Source organism: Emydura macquarii, unplaced genomic scaffold (genome assembly GCF_026122565.2).
Source record: "Emydura macquarii macquarii isolate MOO-44397 ecotype Brisbane River unplaced genomic scaffold, CSIRO-AGI_Emac_v2 contig_1045, whole genome shotgun sequence".
Lineage (NCBI taxonomy): Eukaryota > Metazoa > Chordata > Testudines > Chelidae > Emydura > Emydura macquarii.
The window spans coordinates 2,156,313-2,176,579 of NW_027131182.1; the positions used below are offsets into that span (position 1 = coordinate 2,156,313).

General features: G+C 40.4%; 1 protein-coding gene across 2 annotated transcripts in view; it reads left to right on the forward strand.

The window, feature by feature from the left end:
* ARK2N (arkadia (RNF111) N-terminal like PKA signaling regulator 2N) overlaps positions 1 to 18,032 on the forward strand; it is a 62,923-nt gene extending 44,891 nt beyond the window's left edge. For both annotated transcript variants that reach the window (XM_067545367.1, XM_067545369.1), the window contains 2 exons: positions 8,861 to 8,987; positions 17,231 to 18,032. In XM_067545367.1, the coding sequence (XP_067401468.1) occupies positions 8,861 to 8,987; positions 17,231 to 17,420 (317 nt within the window). In that variant the 3' untranslated portion in view covers positions 17,421 to 18,032. The remainder of the gene's footprint in view (positions 1 to 8,860; positions 8,988 to 17,230) is intronic.
* The last annotated feature ends 2,235 nt before the right edge of the window (positions 18,033 to 20,267 follow it).

A 20,267-nucleotide genomic window follows, 5' to 3' on the forward strand; every position in this document is an offset into this window, starting at 1 on the left:
AAATGTTTGACTCTGATTTATCTCATCACAAAACTGCTGGGAATCTGTTCTCCTTCCTGCCCCCAAACCACTGATTGGAAGCTTAAAACTGCAGTCTGCTTTTTCTTACATCAGGTATCAGAGCTAGTGTTGTTATTGAAGGGTTAGCTGTGTTGAGCTATGGCTTTTTCTCCTCTTACAAAACCAGCCAGCCAACGCACCATTGACTCATCTGGTTTGTGGAAAATAATCACATCTCAAGAATTAAGTGGATCTTGCAAGCAGGTGTGAAGTGCAGGAAGGGTAGGATCAGTCAAATTTTGGACCTACTCCTCTTACTGTCCCCTTAATATTGAAATTACTTATTCCCTCTTATTGCCCACATTTCTAAACACATCGTGGAGACTGAACCAAATCAACTTCAGATCTGAATGGGCAGTCGGAGGTGTTGTTGATTGAAGTGGGTTGATAGATATGAATGGCTCCCATTCACCTCAATGGGCAGTTGATACTGGAACCTAATGACGACAATTTAAACATCACCATTTATCGTTTCACTGCTGATGGTTTTTGGCAGAAATAAGCTAATGCTTATCCATTGTTGTTGGATGTAGTGGTAGATATTTAGTCACAGAGCTTACGGCTCCCAGCTTAAGTCACAGGCCAGCACCATCCAGCAACCAAAATTAGACCCAAGTATTAGTCAACAGGAGATTAGATTAGTATGTGCCACAGGGATAGAATAAGAGGGACTGAGGTGCGCCAAAGTCCAAGGCCCCTGCACTGGCAGGGAAATGATTAAGTGAGATATAATCCTGGCAAGTGACCTGCACTCCTATGCTTTAAAGGAAGGTGGAAAACCCCCAAGGTCACTGCCCCATTTGGCATTCAGTTAGATCCTGAGCATGTGAGCAAGAACCAGCCAGCCAACCACCTGAAAGACAGATCGTTTGATGCCATCTCAGAGCACTGGCCCACGCTGCCCATTTGTATTTGTGACACATTGCAGTGAGGCAGCTTGTTGCCCGCAATGTTTGCTGGCGAAGGTAACCAGTAATTCAAACATCCCTTTCTCTAAGTGTAAAGTCACCACTGCTCTTGCCTAAAAGGGGAATGGAAAGAAGAGAAGTATTCCCTCTGCAGTCCCAGAAACCTTAACTGCCTCCTGGGGACAGCTCCAAAATGTCTGTGTGCCCATAGCCAACTGTCCCCTATCTAATTACTGAATCCTCAAGCTTTTCCCAGGCAAATTCAGTGGTGCAGTTACCTTTGATGACAAAAAAATCTGCAGCACGTTGAAAATTTGGAGTTAGCATAGCATGAACTGAATTGAATATAAAAATAAATGCAAGGTGAAATGGATTGGACTAGGGCGTGGGAGGGGGGAAGGGCGAGAAACAGGAAGCAGGTTTGGAGTGGTTAATATGGCATAAATGCAGCATCCTTGCTGCATATTTAGGGTCTTTAGCTGCGTAGAACATGGGGACTTGGCTATACTCATGGTCTGAGAATCTGAAACTTTGGCTTTATGCAATGATTTTAAAATATATCTTCAAGGCAGATGAATATAATTGGTCAGTCTGTCAGTGCACACTAGTGCAAATATTGTTCACAAATCCACCCACGAAGATGAAGCCAATGGAAAACTAGAAAATGCTGAAGTGATATCTCCATTCTGGTGGAACCCTCCTATAAATGCAAACTATTTTTTCTGTTTTTAAAAAGTCGAAAATACTTTTGGACTAATCTGGGCTGACTGGCTTTCTTTTCTTTGTCCTAATATTTGTAAAACCATCCATTTAAAGCATTTCTGTCTTCTTATAATGAGTCCTGAGCTATTCTGCAGTTTCTGTCAGGCTCCAGGAAAGGTGGTTGCTTGAAACTGAACTCCAAAGAGGCAGGAGTAACACAAGTACATACATTACAAGTTGGTTAACATAAGCTCTTGATTTTTTTAAGTTAGTGATATCCACTCAAGGATGAGAAGACCACTCTGTCAAATTGATTCACAGTCTTCCTTTTCATTGCACTCAGTGGTTGGGTATCAAGCCCTTCTTCATCTTCATCATCTTCTAGCCTTTGTCTCGTCTTAATGGGGTTGGCTCTTTAAGTTTTTCTTCTCCATTCCAGTCTGTGTTGAAGCAGTTCCTCAGAAACTTCACAGCTAATCAGATCTTTTATATAACATTCATCCATAGTTTTAGGTCTTCCAACCCTTCTTACCTCCATTTCTGAGTTTAACACCAGTTTTCCTATATATATTCTTCCAATCTTCTTTTCACATGCCTAAATCATATAAGCCTGGATTCTCTTAGATTTTGTATAATTTGTACCACCTTCGAACTTTTCTAATTTGTTTGTTCTGAACATGGTCCATTGTTGTAACACCAAGCATCCATCTTAATGTTCATTTCCACTGTATTCGAGATCTGTTCCTGTCTCTTCCTCTGTGCCCAGCATATGGAACCATACAAAAATGCAGGCCTAATTATCTTGTAATCTATTCTATTTGATAGGCATTCTCATATTGCATGTCGTGCCGTCCGCTACTCTCCACTTAGCCCATGCCTGGCCTGTTCTGCTTATAAATTTGTCATTGAGTTCACCACTACTTTGTACTATCAATCTAGGTACTTGAACTCCTGTACCTTTGGTGAAGTGACTGGCTCCTCAGACGTAGTCTCATTGTCTTCCTGCAAGATATTATCAGATCTACAGACCATAGACTCTATTTTATTTCTGCTGATTTTCATGCCATTTTTTTTCAAGTACGCACCTCCATTTCTCTAAATGTTCTCTACTTCTCTACTCTTTTCTCTTTCCTATGAGCACCATATCATCTACAGAAAGTATGTACCAGGGTGACACACTCTGGATGTTTTCTGAGAGTACATTGACACCAACATGGACAAAAAGGAGCTTAGTGTCAAGCCTGGATGTATTCCAACTTTTACTAGAAACTGTTCACTTTCTCCATGTGACCTTCTAACGGTGGTAACAGCACCTTCATACATGTCCTGGACAAGTCTAATGTAGTCTTCACTTATCTGTTTCATTCTCATACAATACCAGATACTTCTCTTGGAATATGGTCATAAGCCTTCTCAGATCGATTAGTACTATGTGCAGAGTTTTTCGCTCTTTGCTTGTGGAAAAATATAATCTTAATACAAATATATAGCATCCATTGTTGACTTGGTATGACGCCACGCTGATTGTCATACACCTTTACTCCTCTTCAAAGTCTATCAATATCTGTCTCCCATATCTTCATGTGGCTCAAGAGTTGAATGCCCCAGTAGTTACCACAGTCTTTCTTTTACAGATTGGTACTAATATGCTCTTTCACTAGACATCAGGCATCTTCAGTCCTCATGATGAAATTAAACAGTTGTGTCAATATGTTCATGCCTACTTGTCCCAGGCACTTCCAGACTTCTGCAAGGGTGCCATCAGACTGAGAACTTTAAAGTGCTACAGAACTCTCGTTGTGTTTGCTGTATACAGACTAACACGGCTACCCCTCTGGAACTTTTATTTTTCATGTGGCTCGGTGCTTCTGTACCTGCTTCTAAGACAGGTGCCACCAGATGCTGACTTGGTTTTATCATATGTCACAGTTCTCTTGTCTCCTCTTCAGTCATAAATCTTTCAGAATAATTCCTTCATCATTCCTTAATCTGATTTTTACTGATCAATGCATTTCCACTTTAATTACTTTGATCTCATTAATGTCTTTAGTTCTCTTATTGCGGGTCTTTGCCAGTCCATATATTTCTTTCTCCCCCTCCTTCATTTCAAGACTAGCATATAAGCTTTCTCTGGCTTTAGCTTTAATGGCTGACCCCTCTTTCTGTGCTATCTTTTTTGGCTTTTTTATACTCCTGAAAATCCTGCTGTTGGAGCATTGCTTGGTGAAATTTAAAACACTCTTCGTTTTCTTTTACAGCCTCTCAAGTTTTCTCATTCTACCACAAGGTCTCATCGGGAAGAAGACTCTTGCTTTTGTTTCACCAAGCAGGCTTTTTGCACACTCTAGAATTTAGCTTGCAATACGATTCCACCATTGATTTGTATTTTCTCTTAACCCTTCTAAAGAGATCTTCTGCAACATTTTTGTTTTAAACTCCTTGTTAACTTCATTAAGCTTCCACCACTTGGTTTTCTGTACTGCCTTGAACTGTTTTCGTCTCATATGTGATATGTCTCCATAGTCAAGAGCCAGTCTTCTATGTTGAGTTGTAGTGCTTTCCCCTGAGATGACCTTACAGTTTTTCATGTTCTTCAGCTCAGCTTGGTTTATCAGGAAGTAATGTATCTGTGCCCTCATGCTACCATTTCTATCCTGAACCACTACCCATTCCTGCATCACTTTATCTAAAATGATACCAACTCCATTTCTTTTATTCAACGTGCCATAGTATAGTAGCTTATTGCCTTCTCCAATATCTCTTGCCTTCGCTCCCTCCCATTTGGTCTCTTGAATGCAGGCAGTCTGCACTTTCCTTTTGGTGTGCACTTTTTCCAGTTAATGTCCCGATGTTAAGGATACCGCTGTTGTTTTCTGGACTCTTTTTTGACTGCATCCATCAGAAATGATGCAGCAGCTCTTTCAGTAGCAGAAGGGCACTGAGCTTCACTTCTGAGGAAAGCCCTAGTCATATATGGCATATATAAAGGACTCATTTCCTGGATTTCTTTGGGGTTCCAAGCCCAAACATTGTATAAGCTGGTTGGTATGTTCTAAACTAACTGGTCTCTTTTTTTACTGTGCCCTAGGATTGAGAATTTGAAACAGTCATTTCTCCCCTAATCGGTTCTCATCTTCATCCAACCCCCCTCTTTATCAAAGGTTTTGGTTGTCTTTGGATAAACGAGATTGCACTGTGCTTGCCAAAAAACCTAAATCCTCCATTGGAGAGAGTCCAAGTCCAGCAGACCATACATTCTGGGCTTATGTGAGAAACCTCTTTGCAGTTTTAAGTGGAAAATATCTCCTAGGAAATGGTAACAACTCTTTGATGGGGATGCAAAAGATGCGTTGTGTTGTGGTGCAAGTGCTGACCTTGGAGGGTAAGCAAAATACCTTCCGTGTATGTCAAATTTGATGGTTGGGAAAGTGAGAATCTAATGACATGACATTTGTGTTTGTAAGAGTTGTGTAGATTTCCCATACTCAAGTCTACCCCTCACCTGTACTACACCTATACTTCTCATTGTACTATTTTCTTCTATTTGCTATGCTAATCAAGCTTTCTGTGGTGAACTGCTAAGCAATTTATCCCTTCCTTGTATCACCCTAAGGTGTAACCATTTCTCAAGATGCTATTCTTTAGTACTTCCATTTCATGCTTCACAGTGTGCTCTGCCACTTTATTACATAGGAAGTATATATAACAAAATATTTGGAAGTTCTGACAGTTCGATAATGTATGTTTGATGTCAGTTGGCTCACTTGTTTGTGTGTTCCATTCTTCTGCTTTTCCAGCTATATGGAGATAGCTGGTTCTGTAGACGTTGATAGTACTACCCAGTCTGGGTAAGTGTTGGAGGCTGAAATGTTGTTGCCTCAGTAGTGCTGTTTAGGCTGTTCAGTGCTTCTGTCCTTGAAGCTTTAATGTTGTTAGTAGATAGTACAGCATGTGAATTCAGCAGGCTTGCCTCACCAATTTTGTGGGGTGTTGAGGCTGCTCCTGTGGCCAAACGAAAGGTTAAGACAAAGTATCCTAACATTTATAGACTAAGGCAAATAACTAATATACACAACTTATACACCACCTTATGTATTTCATAACATTTGTTTACCTCCCTTTGTTCTTAATGTTTTGGACAAAACATCCCTATTCATTGTTTTGTCAAACCATCTTATCTTGTACTAAATTAGAATGTATCTGTACTAGCAGGAATATATTAATGTAAATACTTAGTACCTAGTACACTAGCAACAACTTCACCAAGTTCATGTACTAAACAGTCAACTTGTAAGCATCACCTTTCTTTTATCTTCATATTTTATTTGTGAGGTGGCAGGCTCACCCCCACATACATCTGAGCCCAGCACTTTTATACCTCTTCTGAACCTCATCAGAAGCTGTGCCACAAGGGCCCTCACTTCCCAAAAGCAGTGATCAGGACGGTTGGATCAGTCTGAGTGGGTATGCTAAGGTGGACACTCAAATAGAATCATAGAAGTTGCAGATGGAAGACTGATTAGGTCATCTAGTCAATTCTGTTCCCAGTGGAGGGTTGTTTCCTACAATGTATTTTCTGCTCTTGAGCTTTGTCTTGATCAGTTTTAAATATCTCAAGCGATATTGCTTCCAGTAGTTCCCCAAGGGGGGTCATTCCACCATTCAGTAGGGCTCTTTGCAATCAATAGAATCCTATTAGAAAGTTTTTCTGATGTCCAGCCTAAATTTGCACTTCCTAATTAACCCTTCCTTGTATCAGCCTAAGGTGTGACTATTTCTCAAGATGCTAACACTTTTCAAAAACTAGAAGTCATTATGATGTCCCTTTTTCCTCCTCTGTCCCTTTAGCAGGTGTTCAGCCAACCTACAGATGCAACACTTCTCCCTTCTTATCTGAGTGCTTTTCCTCTGGGTGAATGCCTCTCCCACTGTGTAGTGCAGCAGTATTAGCTGTTTCCCCAGGCAGCTGGGAAAAGCAAGCCATCTCCTTCCAGGCTGCTCAACCTCTCCTAATCACCAGTAAGCACTAAAAGGAGATACAGGCTTTAACTTTCCTTTCAGCGCTTTGGTAGTAGTTTACTTTTCTAGGAAACTTATCACCATAGCACGGGAGTGCTTTTTTGGTGTGGTATCTATATTAGGTGTTTTTTGTGGGGATATTATTCTCTACACCTAACTATAACACATCTTCACTAAAATATGCTAAAGATTTAGTGTTTTCTAATCAAAACTAGGACTTCACCTACTGTCTTGGTAATGTGGTGTCTGGCACAGTATGTAAAACAGCTTTTAAAACAGCCTATTGTTTATTTTGTGAACTACTCAAATGAGTATCTAGAGAATGATACTATTAAAAGAACAACTTTTCTGTATACACCTGTCTACAGATCTTGTTATGAATTTGTTTTCAAAAAGAATCCATGATAGAATACGTTCGTAGACAGAAGATGCATTTCAAGAGATTCCATTGCCAATTCTGTATTTTTCAGACTGTATTTTGTGTTCTGTAATTTAAATGTGAATTTTGTAACCTGAAATTGATAACTACCACAGTGTTACCATTAACAACAACAATTACCTCTTGTATTTAGCACCATGTTTACTCTTAAACTCTTTCACAGTGAATTCAGTGCTAAAGACAGATGTCCAGTTGACCAAAATTCTCATCATCCACATAGCAGATACAGAGAGGCAGCAGCGGTGAAAGTTCATCCACACTTTCAACTCCTCTGCCTTGACCCTCTTTGAAAGAGACCATCTCTGTAGGCAAGAGAGTAGTTCAGTTTTCATGTCCATTCTCTATGCTGAGACTAAGGAGGGCCAATTATGATTGTGGTTTTCATGACAGACGGTGGGAATAGAGACAGAGATCACCTGCTCATTTCCTAAATGACCAAACAGCCTCGTGGAACAACCATTGGTCTCCACTGACCTTGGCTGGATTTCACTGACAGCCAAGAGGTGGCAGAATGTATCCTGTTCTCCAGCCCTTTTGCCCATCAGTCACCAGGAAAACTATTTATATTGAAAAAGTGCCTGCTGGTCTGTGACACAGTGAACAGACCATTTGACCTATTGCCATAACACAGCCCTTTCCAGCGGTCTCCTGGGGGAAGTCCTATCCAGCAAGACAATAGCATGAGGTTCTGGGATTAAATCCTAGATGGTGTTTGCATCCCATCTAAGAGGGCCTCCCTGATCTGAGGTATTGGCGCAATCAACTTGTAGAGGGGCTAGGCTTCTTTCATACGAGAGAGAAATTTGTTTTCTGAAAGCAGGGAGAGAGCACTCTGCGGACAGAAGAGCTACCCTACTTATATTGGTTGCTTTTTGTACATGTTGGAGTTTGAGTTTAAGCTGCATGAAGAAGGAACTGATGGTTTGTGTTGATTTTTTTGATTGCACCTTCCGCCGCCCCCCCCCCGCCCCCCCCCCGCTTTTAAAAATAAAGCCTTCTTTGGTGTTTCAGGTTTGTTCTGCTTAACCCTGTGACTATTGCAAAGTTTCTATCCAGCTGCACAGATGTGGGCCCTGCCACACATGTCATCAAGGTTGATTTATTCACAGTAATGTTTCTGTTTCTGAGTGATGGGTGAATACTTGGGCTTATGACTCTGGCACTGCTAATTACTTGTCTGATGACTTTCATATATTCATTGCTTATGCTGGAAGTTGCATTTGAAAAATGGTTCCTAGGGTAAGTGGCTTAATCTAAAGAAAAGGTACAATGAAAACAATTGTAAGTGTCACTCTTGCTACTTCAATAACTGACTTGAAGGAACTTTCCTTTCTCTAGGAAATTTGGCATAATTTGGCGTTCATGTTGCTTTATCTCAGGGTTATTCAAGAGCAGTCTGCCTCTTAAGTCACTTCTGAACTACTACAGGTACAGACAGACCTAATTATTTCTAGAGTTGGGAAGGTCTCAGAACTGTAATTGGGTACCACCTTTTCTGTGACAGCCTTATTGCTTGAGCCATTCAAAACATGATTGGACAAATCACTTTTAAATATACAGTATCAACCAGCAGCAGTAGGAGGGGGATGGATGAGATGATCGAACAGGTCTATGACATCCCAGATTCAGTGATCATCTGTGGTTAGTTTGAGAAATATCTTTCACCATTGGATTTCTGAGTTCTTCAGGCTGTTAAACCACAGATTGTGTTTGCATTTTTCCTTCTCTGCAGGTCATCTGGATCCAGGTTTCCTAGCAAGTGAGAGAACCTCTTCTGGCAATGCACAGATCAATGAAGAAATTAATATTGCCTCTTCTGACAGTGAAGTGGAGATTGTGGGAGTTCAAGAACATGCAAGGTACTTATATTTTTTCCTTTATTTTAATTTTGAAATCTGCCTTCATTTTATCCAAACGCTTAAATAGCCAAAATAAATGAAAAAGAAAAATACTGACTGATTTCTGATGTTACAGTTCTTCAGCCAAGACCAATGCCAAATGTGTAAAATATATCCTGTTTCATTTAGGTTCTTATGCTCTGCCTGCCTATCATTGTGACATCAGAGTTGCCTGTCTTTTTTTAGTAGAGTGTTCAGATGTACACAGATTAAGCATGTGATTTCTATATCAACTATATTGATAGGCTAGGTACACTTGATTCTGAAATTACATGTTTAATCAACATACAGCTGAACACTAATAGGTTTACAAAAAGATTGGTGTCTTTAGGAGCACCCACTGTGTGTGTACACAGTGCCCTTAAAAATGTGCGCTTACTGCATTTCGGTATTTGAACAGTCGCTTGGATATTTAATTTCCCATTTTAAGAACATTGACCATTAAATACTTGCATGGTCAATGTGGTAAATGTAAGGATGCCCATTGTATCTTAAAAAATAGCCAGTACATTTTTGTGTGTCTTAATTTTATTTCAGGACACTTCACATGCCCAACTTGAGATGAGAATTGGGGATCAAAGTCCTAATAGGTGGCAGTCCTGCCATGTTTTAATTTATATTCTTTAAGCCTTAACATACTACTTTCCTTGGATGCCTCCCCATAGCTATCTTTGGACTAAGGTATTATGAAGTAGTTAACAGATTGAGGCACACATACCTAGAGACTTCCCTGTAATTTGGGAAGCTAAATTGGGAAAACAAAAGTCATCATTCATTGTTGTCCACACAATGCTACTGACATTATGGGTGGGGAGGTAGAACCCTGGCTTCATCTACTCTTCATCCTCTTTGCTCCCTCACCACTTATGTGCTGGTGGGAGGAGGGATGTATGAAGTGTGCAGTACCCAAGATCCCAGTCTTTTGTAGTCATGCAGCGGGCCTTACTCTGCTGTCTGACCACATAAGACCCGGGCATAACCCAGCCCTGTGGGATTTGTGGGGGAGGAAACCAGGCAGGTGGATGAAGTTTTGTATGCAGGGTGAGCCTTGTTTTATGGAATGTTGATAATCCTGGTAAAGACTATCCCACTTGGAATACATGGATTCTGTCCTTCAGACCTACTATTAAGAAGACCTTTCTCCTCATTGTAACTTAAATTGATTTGTCCTCCACTACTAATTTGTGTAAATGCTAATACTAATCACATTCATGTTTCATGCATTTTCCTTTTTCTTTTTTAGCCTTCTGAGCTGTTTGTCTCTAATACTTGCAATGCAAAACTATCTAAATTCAGTGCACAATTGCTGGTGAAAGTTAGTTTTAGTGGACACAGGCTTGTTCATGTGGAAATGTTTCATGCACTTCAGAAAGGAAGGAGAGGTGTGATGCTGTTTTTTTACAGCATGTTTTTCTTAAGTCATCTTCAGCTGTGTTTTGCCATCTTTGGGGAGACCATTTCTCATCAGTTTTGTTTGAAATTTACACCTTTTGGTCATTTGTATCCTATTTAGAATTTTATTTCTCTTGCAGGTCTAGGCTTACAGTTATGAAGTATTGATGGGCTTCTGGCAGGGTTGTCTTGTGGACAAGGTTTTAGGTTTTTGATCAGTATTTTTTGCATGCTTAGTATGATTGGATTCAATTCTATTACTTGCACTGTGTTTTTCTGTGCTCCATACTCTGTAATATTGCTGCATTGGTGTGGGCTGTGAAACTTCAGTTTGTCTTTTTCATCTCTGCTGATTTAGGTTCTAGTGATTTGTTGACATTTTTCGTCATTAGAAACTATTTGGCATTTACTTAGAGCACTGAATTCTTTCGGTAGTTATGTGCTGTTCTTTATTTAATTTTGTCCAATGGATTTCCTACCATGCATGTATTTAAAAAAAACAAAAAAACACTGCCCCTTTGTTTTTCCTTTTCTGTATTGGTTTTGTTGCATTTACTGGATGATCTATTCACTTTAGGCACAGGTTGGAAAGCATGGTTCTGAGCTAATTTTTGATCGAACCTTCTGCAGTTGGCTGCCTTGTGTGATTTGTTCAAGCATATGGAATTTTGTTTTTTGTCAGGCATCATTTCCACATGGTGATCTATAGCCAGATTTTTGTCATCTTCATGGTGAGAAGTTCTTTAGTTTTGCCTAGGTGCCAAAGAGACTCTCGTTTTACATTGGAATGTATAACTATCCAATGTTCTTGTGGAATCAAGCATCATGAGATACTTCTGCTTTGGTCACGATCTTGTCTTGACAGTTATTATTAAAGGCATTTCTTTAAAACAAAAAACCCCCAAAACCCAAGATTTAGATAGAGCCCCAGATTTCTGCTTTTAATAAACCTTTGGTAGATATATAGAACTCCAAAAGATTTGCAAAAACAAATAGAAGGAACACCACCTTGAACTTTACATCTAAGGTTAAATAGCATGTCACAGGCAGAATAGGAAACATGAATGCAATAGTCCAATACTTTTAAAGAGCAGTAAAAAATATTAAAAAAACAGCTTGGACAAGAAATATTTTCATCAAATAGAATTAGAAAAAACCTCAGTCTCCCATCACAGAGAAATGGGAGGAATCTAACCTGAATAGACCTGGACAAAATTCATCTAGCTTTCATCAGGCAGAATTTAAAAAATAAAAATTGGAACACATGGAATGGTTTGAAAGGTTTATCAGCACTTGTTTTAAGAAGGTTACCAGTGGCAAGAGAAGCAACGATCTTAAATGAGTGCCAGTAAAACCCTTTTTACCACTCCATTGTGTAACAAAATACATCTATATATTTTTGCTTTGTTTTTTCTTCCTTAATATTACAAGGTGCTTCTCTTGCTGAATATCATTAATGCAGTATAACAATTAGAAGTATGTTGTAAGATAACATATTTATGTCTCAGTTTAGCAAAGCACTCAAACATGTTTAACTTTAAACCCATGCTGAAATCCTATTGACTTTAATTATTACAATGTGTTGCTGAATTAGTGCCTTATATTTGGACAGTCACATTATCTCATTATTCACCATATGAAAATAGTCTTAAGTTAATATGAACAAAGGAAAATAAAGTGTAATGGATTAACTTTCTTTTAAATTGTACAAAATATAAGTATATGTCTAGTGTAATTGCTGTAATGCAGGTATCTTCTCTATCAAAGGTAATCTGGCTTCATGTATAAAAATGTTTTTTCTGTTTCCCTCATCAAGGTTTTCCTACTGAAAAACTTCCTCTTTAAAAAGACTAATGGCTGTAATTCCCAACAGAAAAAATACCCTATTTCTCCCCGGTATAATGCAGGTATCTGAACAGTTCATGGTGCTACACATTGAGGCATATTCTCCCCTATAATGTGCTGCTTCTTTGAGTGGCGTCCCTGTGGATGCTCCACTCTAGGTGTTGGTAGCCTGCGTCCTTGATCAGAGATTTTTACAAAAGTACTTGTCTGGGCCGCGCGTGCGCAGCTCCCATCTTGTGGTGCCATTTGTGCCTCTTTGGTGTACGACCTGACCCAACCCCCTCCTTCTCAAGAGTCCACAGTCCGAGACGGAGCTCTTAGCAGTTCCTAACTTAACTCATCCTATTTCGTATAACTTTTAGAAATAGTTTAGTAACTAATTACTGTAGTCTAGTCAATAGTTAACCCTACCTATCTTTCCCAATTAAAAAAAAAGCCAAACGTTTCTTTTCGTCCTCTCTTACTCCTCATTTTGATTCAGGCTCACCAGGCTTTAAAAGATGTACATCATGCAGAGATGCCATCACAGTGTTGGATGGTCACTCTCATTGTGTCCACTTCCTGGGCCAAGGGCACATACTTAAAAAATGCATGCAGTGTAAGAATCTTAAAGCCAGAGCCAGAAGAGATAGGGATCTACGATTGAAACTTACCTTGATGGAAAAGTCTCTGAGACCCTCCTCTGACCTGGGGCCAGAGAATCTCTCTTCAGAAAAATCAGAAAAAAATTCAAAGAAAAGAGCCTCCATTTCACCTAAGGAGACAGCAAAGAAGAGGAATTTGCCCATAAAAGTAACAACAACCCCAAGACTCAGTACCTATGAGGTGCCAGGTTCCTCAGGTAACGCTCAGATTGTGGTACCGAAGGACTCGCAATGTCCCAATGTGGAGTTGAGAGAGAAAAACAAGCCAACCTCCTCCTGCATGGCACCAACAAAGGAGACGGATCAAAAATCACTGGCCCAATGATCAACCGTCACAACCTCAGTGATGAGAGAGGCCACGGTGCTGACTACAGCACATCCTTGACTCTGGCACTGATGATGATCACGGCGCCAAAAAATGTCTCAGCACTGACTACGGCACCGAAGACGACAACGGTACCGACCTGAGACATGGCACCGACATCAACACCGTCTCAAAAGAGAAAAGAAAAACAGCACCATTGTCAACAGACCGAGACAGCATTAACACAGTCTCCACAGTCACTGGTGCACGAGATGGACAATTCCTCAGTGCATTTTGCACATGATGAGGCTCTCTCCCCAATACCATTTTTTAGTAGAGAGGACAGCGAGGCAAAGGAAGCTGAATTTTCATCCCAGCATTCCTCTCCCAGCAGACCACCTTCAGAGGCACCCAGATAAACCCCTCGTAAGGGAAGCAATACATATCCATAGTATGGTCCACCGTGGTTTGCACTGCCCATGCCTTATCCCATGCAATGGCATAAAGGGGAACATGTGGTCAGTCTACTTAAGAGCTTATAGTAGACCACCCAGACCCCATAAATGCAGACCTAGATCCTCTACACACTCTGCACCCATCTGTGTCTGAACCAACTCCTGAAACAGCAGGAGAGAGAAGAAAGCCTTGACCAAGAAACGTAGTCTCCTAGACATGACCCCTCATCCTCGCCAGATCAGGCAATAATTCCTCTTCCACCCACAGCTGCCACCGACTTTAAACATTTCCACAAGCTGTTTAAAAGATTGGCGGAAAACCTGGAAATCCCTCTTGAGGTGGTCACCAAATCCCTCCATAATCTGCTCGGGATCCTCCACGCTACAACCTCATTGAAAATTGCATGACACATCTATGGAGCCAGCTAACAACATCTGGTAAACACCGGCTACCATCCCACTCAACTGTAAAAGGACAGATAGAAAATATTATGTCCCCACCAAAGGGATGAATTTTTATTTACTCATCCACCTCCTGAACTCCCTTGTCATTGATGTCGCAAACCAGAAGGGCAAACAAACCAACTATAAAGCAACACCTCATGATAACGACTAGAAAAGATTAGACTTACTAGGCAGAAAAGCGTACTCATCATCAATGCTACAACTGAGAGTAGCCAACTACACAGCTTTATTGTCCAACTATGACCATAATATGCATGACAAAATTTCAGAATTTATTAATAACATCCCAGATGACAAAAGGGAACAATTTAGATCACTCATAAATGAGGGCCAACTTATTGTAAGAACGGCTCTACAGGTTTCCCTAGACATAGCTGATACTGCAGCCAGAACGACTGCCATGGTGGTTATCTTGCACAGGACATCGTGGCTCCACTCTGCTGGCCTGCCCAGAGAACTACATGCAAAAATAGATGATCTCCCATTTGACAAAGTTAAGCTCTTTGCAGAGAAGACTGGCGAAGTACTTCACAAGATGAAGGACTCTCGAGTGACCTTGCTAGCCCTTGGAATTTACACACCTGCAACGGGGAGAAAACATTATAGGTTTCAACCCTACGGTACTATTCACATCAGAGTGAGAGATATCCATACTATTCACATCAGAGACCCTACCAGCCGCAGGCTACTCAATGAACAATATCACTTTAAAAAACTAGAACTCAAGATAAACAACGAAAAGTCCACTTTGAATCCAACACAGCAACTGGAGTTCACAGGAGCAGACCTGAACTCCATAATAGCCAGGGCATCATTACCCGCACCCAGGTTCAAGGCCATAACAGACCTAATATTACTTGTAAGAAACAGCCCGGCAGTAACTGCACACATTGCCTTGCAGCTGCTAAGGCATATGGCAGCCACTACATTCATGATCCAGCACGAGTGGGAGCTGAACAACAAGGTCCTGAAAAACATTTTTTGACAAAGGGGCCATCCAGTTATCGACCTCTTTGCTACGAAACAGTACCACTAATACCCCTTTTTCTGTTCAAGGGGAGGACTGGGACAGGGGTCAGTGGGGGATGCCTTTCTCATCAATTGGAACAAACAACTTCTTTACACATTCCCACCCATCCCAATGATACCCAGAACAAAATACTAGCCAACAGAACGACAGTGATAATGATAGCACCCACGTGGCCCAGACAAACTTGGTACTCCTACCGACTGCAAATGTTGATATTCAAACGATCATTTTCCCACTTCGCTATAATCTCCTATCCCGGGACAACAGCCGGATCTTTCACCCAGAGCTACAGAAGCTTCATCTAACAGCATGGTTCCTAACTGGTTCTGCCCAGAAGAGTTAGAATGCTCAAAACAGGTTAAACATATACTACTAAATAATAGGAAACTGACAACAAGGAAAACTTACTTGCAGAAATGGTATAGATAGACAAATCCTCACTGCATCCTCATCTATTTAGACTATACTGGAATATATCCTAGAACTAAAAAAATCAGGTTTATCAGTTAACTCGTTAAAGGTTCATCTATCAGTCATGACTGTCTTCCATGACAGAATCAAGGATAAAATGGTGTGCACTCACCCAATGTTAAACCGGTTCATTGCAGGTATACAAAAGGTATACCCAGTTATCCATACCACTACAACAACATGGGATCTAAACCTAGTAATAAGGAGCATTACCAAAACCCCATTTGAACACTTACGTAGAAGTGATCACGTTGCTATGTCCATGAAAATGTCCTTTCTAGTGGCCGTCACATCAGCTCACCGTGTAGGAGAAATCGGGGCACTCATGGCCTGTCTGCCCTACACGATTTTCCACAAGGACAAGATCACCCTCTGACTTCACCCAAAGTTCCTACCAAAAATTATATCAGACTTCCGTATAAACCAACCTATTCGCTTATCTACCTTCTATCCAAAGCCATACCATAATGCGCAGGAAGCCACACTGCACACTCTGGATGTCAGACGGGCACGAGCCTTTTACTTAGACTGAACAAAACCCTTTAGAAAATCAGATAAGCTCTTTGTATCCATGATGGTACGCACAAAAGGCAAGCCAATATCTGCTCAGAGGCTATCTAAGTGGGTAGCAGGGTGCATCCAATCATGCTATAAACAGAAAAACTTACAAGCTCCCCTGGAGACCAAAACACATTGAACAAGAGCAATGTCCACTTCTATAGCATTCCTCAACAACGTTCTCATTACAGATATATGTAAGCAGCTCCATGGGCCTCTGTACATACTTTCACAAAACATTATGCCATTGATCATGCATCCGGGAGAGATGCTGCCATAGGACTGTCAGTACTTTCAGCTGTCCAACCAACTGACTCCAAAGTCCCTTCCACCAAATGAGGGGCCCTGCTCTAGAGTTACCTAGAGTGGAGCACCCACAGGGAAACCACTCGAAGAAGAGAAGGTTACTCACCTTGTGCAGTAACTGAGGTTCTTCCTGTGGGTGCTCCACTGTCTCTTCCCTCACACTTCGGAGTTCAAGGACAGGATTCTATGGTAGAGAAGGAACAGGGGGTCAGGTTACGCGCATGCCAAAGAGCTGCCAATGTTGCCGCGAGATGGGATCTGTGCGCATGCAGCCCGGACAAATACTGTTGTAAAAATCTCTGATCAAGGACTCAGGGATGCACCAACACCTAGAGTAGAGCACCCACAGGGACACACATCTCGAAGAACCTCAGTTACTGCACAAGGTACGTGGCTCCCAATGACTTCCTGGGGAGCTTCACTCATCTGCACTGGCAGAATTTGATTCTTTGTATTTCAGTAATTGAGTGCAGGGAAATTCCATTCTAGGCTCTACATTGTCTTTGATTTTGTGGGCTCAAGTTCAAGGGCCTGTTGTTCAGCGCATATATAAAAACTGCAGTAAGTAATATTGGCAAACCCTCGTGGATTCCGCAGATGGAAAAGGCATGAGCAAATTTTGACAAGAGACCTGTTAATCGGATGCAAATTAACACCTTGAAATATTGCAGCTAAGAATCTCGTGTGGAGAGTTGAGAGTGGTGTTAATGCTTTTGCTCTTTGCTTTGCTGCAGGTGTGCCCATCCTAGGGGAGGTGTGATTCAGAGTGTCTCTTCCTGGAAGCATGGCTCAGGCGCTCAGTTCATTACCACTCGACAAACACAGTCATGGACAGCTGTGGCCCCCCAGCAGAATTGGTCTTCACCCCCAGAAGTAGTTGATCTCACTTTGGATGAAGATACCAGACGCAAATATCTACTGTAATTCAACGTCACTGTGTTTTTGCCCCCCAGCTCTTCCCCTCTTTATGGCACGGAAGTTCATTGTTGTAGCTTCAGCTTCAGAAGCCCTGTTCTTAGCATTATGGACTTCAAACTCCTGGAGATTTGCTTTCCCATCAGAATGCAGTGTCATTTTATTATCATTTAAAATATTTTACCTTCTCAAAGGAGGATTTTTCCTAGTATGAAAACTTGATAGCACTGAATTTAAATGACACCTACAGTGATGCATTGTGTTGATCTAAATAATTGTGCAGACAGATACACGCTCCCATCCTCTCCCACCTCAGATATCAAAATGCTTTTCATTTATCAGTAAATTTATTTTGTAGAAGCTAGTGTTTTTGCTGTGTGAGCATCAGTGACACTGATGGCCTGATGTTGAGAGATGCTGAGCCCCCTTCCATTGATTTCAGTGGAACTGCATGTGCTCAGCCCTTCTGAAAATTGGACCAACAGTATTTATACCCGAGCTGATTTGGTTATGTTACCAGCAGGACTGTCATTTAATAGAAAAGGCCCATAACATGTGCACTGGACAACTTTTTAATTAAAGGATTGTTGTTTTCTGTGTAATTTATAGTTAAAGATTCTATTCAGTGCTGTCGTCTGTCTTTCTTGACTACTGTGTTTTACTGGTTATTTGCCACAGCATGTTACTTTTTTTCAAATAAAAATGACTTAATAGCAGCTGATCAGCACAAAAGCGTAAGAAAATAATCATGAAAAGACCCACCATCCCTGCCTATTTTAAATGGATCTGAATTCCTTGCATTTTAGAACCCTGCTTTTTTTAATCATTCCCCTCAATCCTCTTCTTTCGGAAAGGTTCCTTTTGTACCTCACCTCTTTCTTTCAATCATCTTCTCCAAAAACTTATTCTATAAGTTCCTGTTCCAGCAGAGTACTTAAGCAGATGTGTAACTTTAAGCTCCAGAGTAGCCCTATTGAAATCAGTGGGGCTACTTAAATGCTTAAAACTGTGAACGTGCTTAAGTACTTTGCAGGATCAGGGCCTAAACTTATCCTTCTGTTTTAAGTAGTTGTGCCCCATTTCCCTAATTCTTAAGTCATATTTTCTATCCTAGTGTTTGAACCTCTCCTAGGGTCTGATCCTGCAAACACTTACTACCAAAGCCTGGTGCTTACTACAGTGAAATCACTGGGAGTAGACACTCTAGTAAGCATTAGTTCTTGTAGTAAGTATTGAAGTAGCCCTTAATCAGTCACACTGGCTCTTGTTCAAGGCAAAAACCAAAGGCTAAACTTAAAAACAAGAGGATGTTAACTCTAAATATCTATTGTGCAATTAAAATATGCCCTTTTGTATTCAAAATGCTTTTAATGGAATTTTTCTACTACTCCAACACAATTTTTACCAGCTAGGGTTAAACAGTAGGGTTAAAAGTAGACAGGACACCATGAGTCCTGATCTGGTTGATTGGTATCCGTTTGCAAGAGCGCAGGGTGGCTTGCAAAATTGTTTGGCTTCCAAAAATTTGCTGTATGGACAAGAATTTTGCCTTGAGTATCACAGATTTTTTTTTTAATTGATTTTACTATTTTTAATAGTAAACAGTTTGCTTTGCTTCAAAAGTGGAAAGGTTGTGACTGCACTTTAAACAACAACTAGGTAAAGGATTTATGTTCTGTTTTAAAAGTTTCTAAAACATTAAATGGTGATCAGCGTGTTGCATGACCATAACCTGTAGGGTGTATTTGATGCTTCTAGTAAATTGGTCTCTTTGTTTGGGGGTGGGAGGGAGTGTAGTGAATGGAATACATACTCATTGCAATAGAGAACGTTTTGTAATACTGGTACACTATATTAATAGTGACTATTGATCTTTTTTCCTAATCGGTTAATTACATAACTCATCCATCATTTTCGCAGATTAGCACCATGTTGTTGGTTAACTGGGAAAGCTGATTTAGTGTGGCTGCTTTTTACTGTTTCATGAAGTTGTCTTTTAAAGATCAGTTTCTAAGAAAGCTGCAGGGACTCATTTGTAGTCCTTCCCTTTAAAAAATTGCAAACAGGCTATCTGTTTCTCAGTTTGTATATGACGTGACTTCCATGTATAGATAAAAATGACTGCATCCTAACCAAACTTCCTTCAATTGTGCACTGTTGGTTTTAAACAAATCATGTATTTTAGTCTGATGCTGGTTTTCTTTTATTTAAAACAATACATATTTCTTTTATTCTTTTAACAAATTTTAAGGGGTAGTGATCTAAAAACCACAATCACTGGATAGCTAGAAAGTGTTTCTTTCTTTGTTTTGGGGGATTTTTTAAGAGAGCAAAAGGTGCCTGGACAATTTTGCTCTTCTCAACAGGAAAGTGAAATGTTAGCCATTGTATGGCTAAGAACCAATGCACTTGGGGCCTGATCCCAAAGCCCACTGAAGGCAATAGGAGGCTTTCCATTGACTTCAGTGGGCCCTGTCTTAAGCCCTTTATGGTTCAGCAGTTCCTCTAGAGTTTGAACTTGGAATCTTCTGCAGTGGAGACAAATCATTGCTTAGAATTTAATGTTTAAAATGTGTAACTCTAGTTAAATTTGGTTCTTCTTGACACTCGTTATTTAGTTCTCATTTTCCATCTAGTTATTTAATGGTCTTTGGAGGAAAAAATAATAAAACAGAGTGTTATATATATAAATATATATATATTTTTTGGTGCAAGATGAGACCTTCTGTTTTTTGAAACAAGTCTGTAGCATAAAGGTTAAACTATTTTAAGACAAAATAAAATAGAGTGTATTATTTAAACAATATTATCTGGTGTGGGAGTTTTTTTTTCCACTTTCATTTAATAGGGTGATAT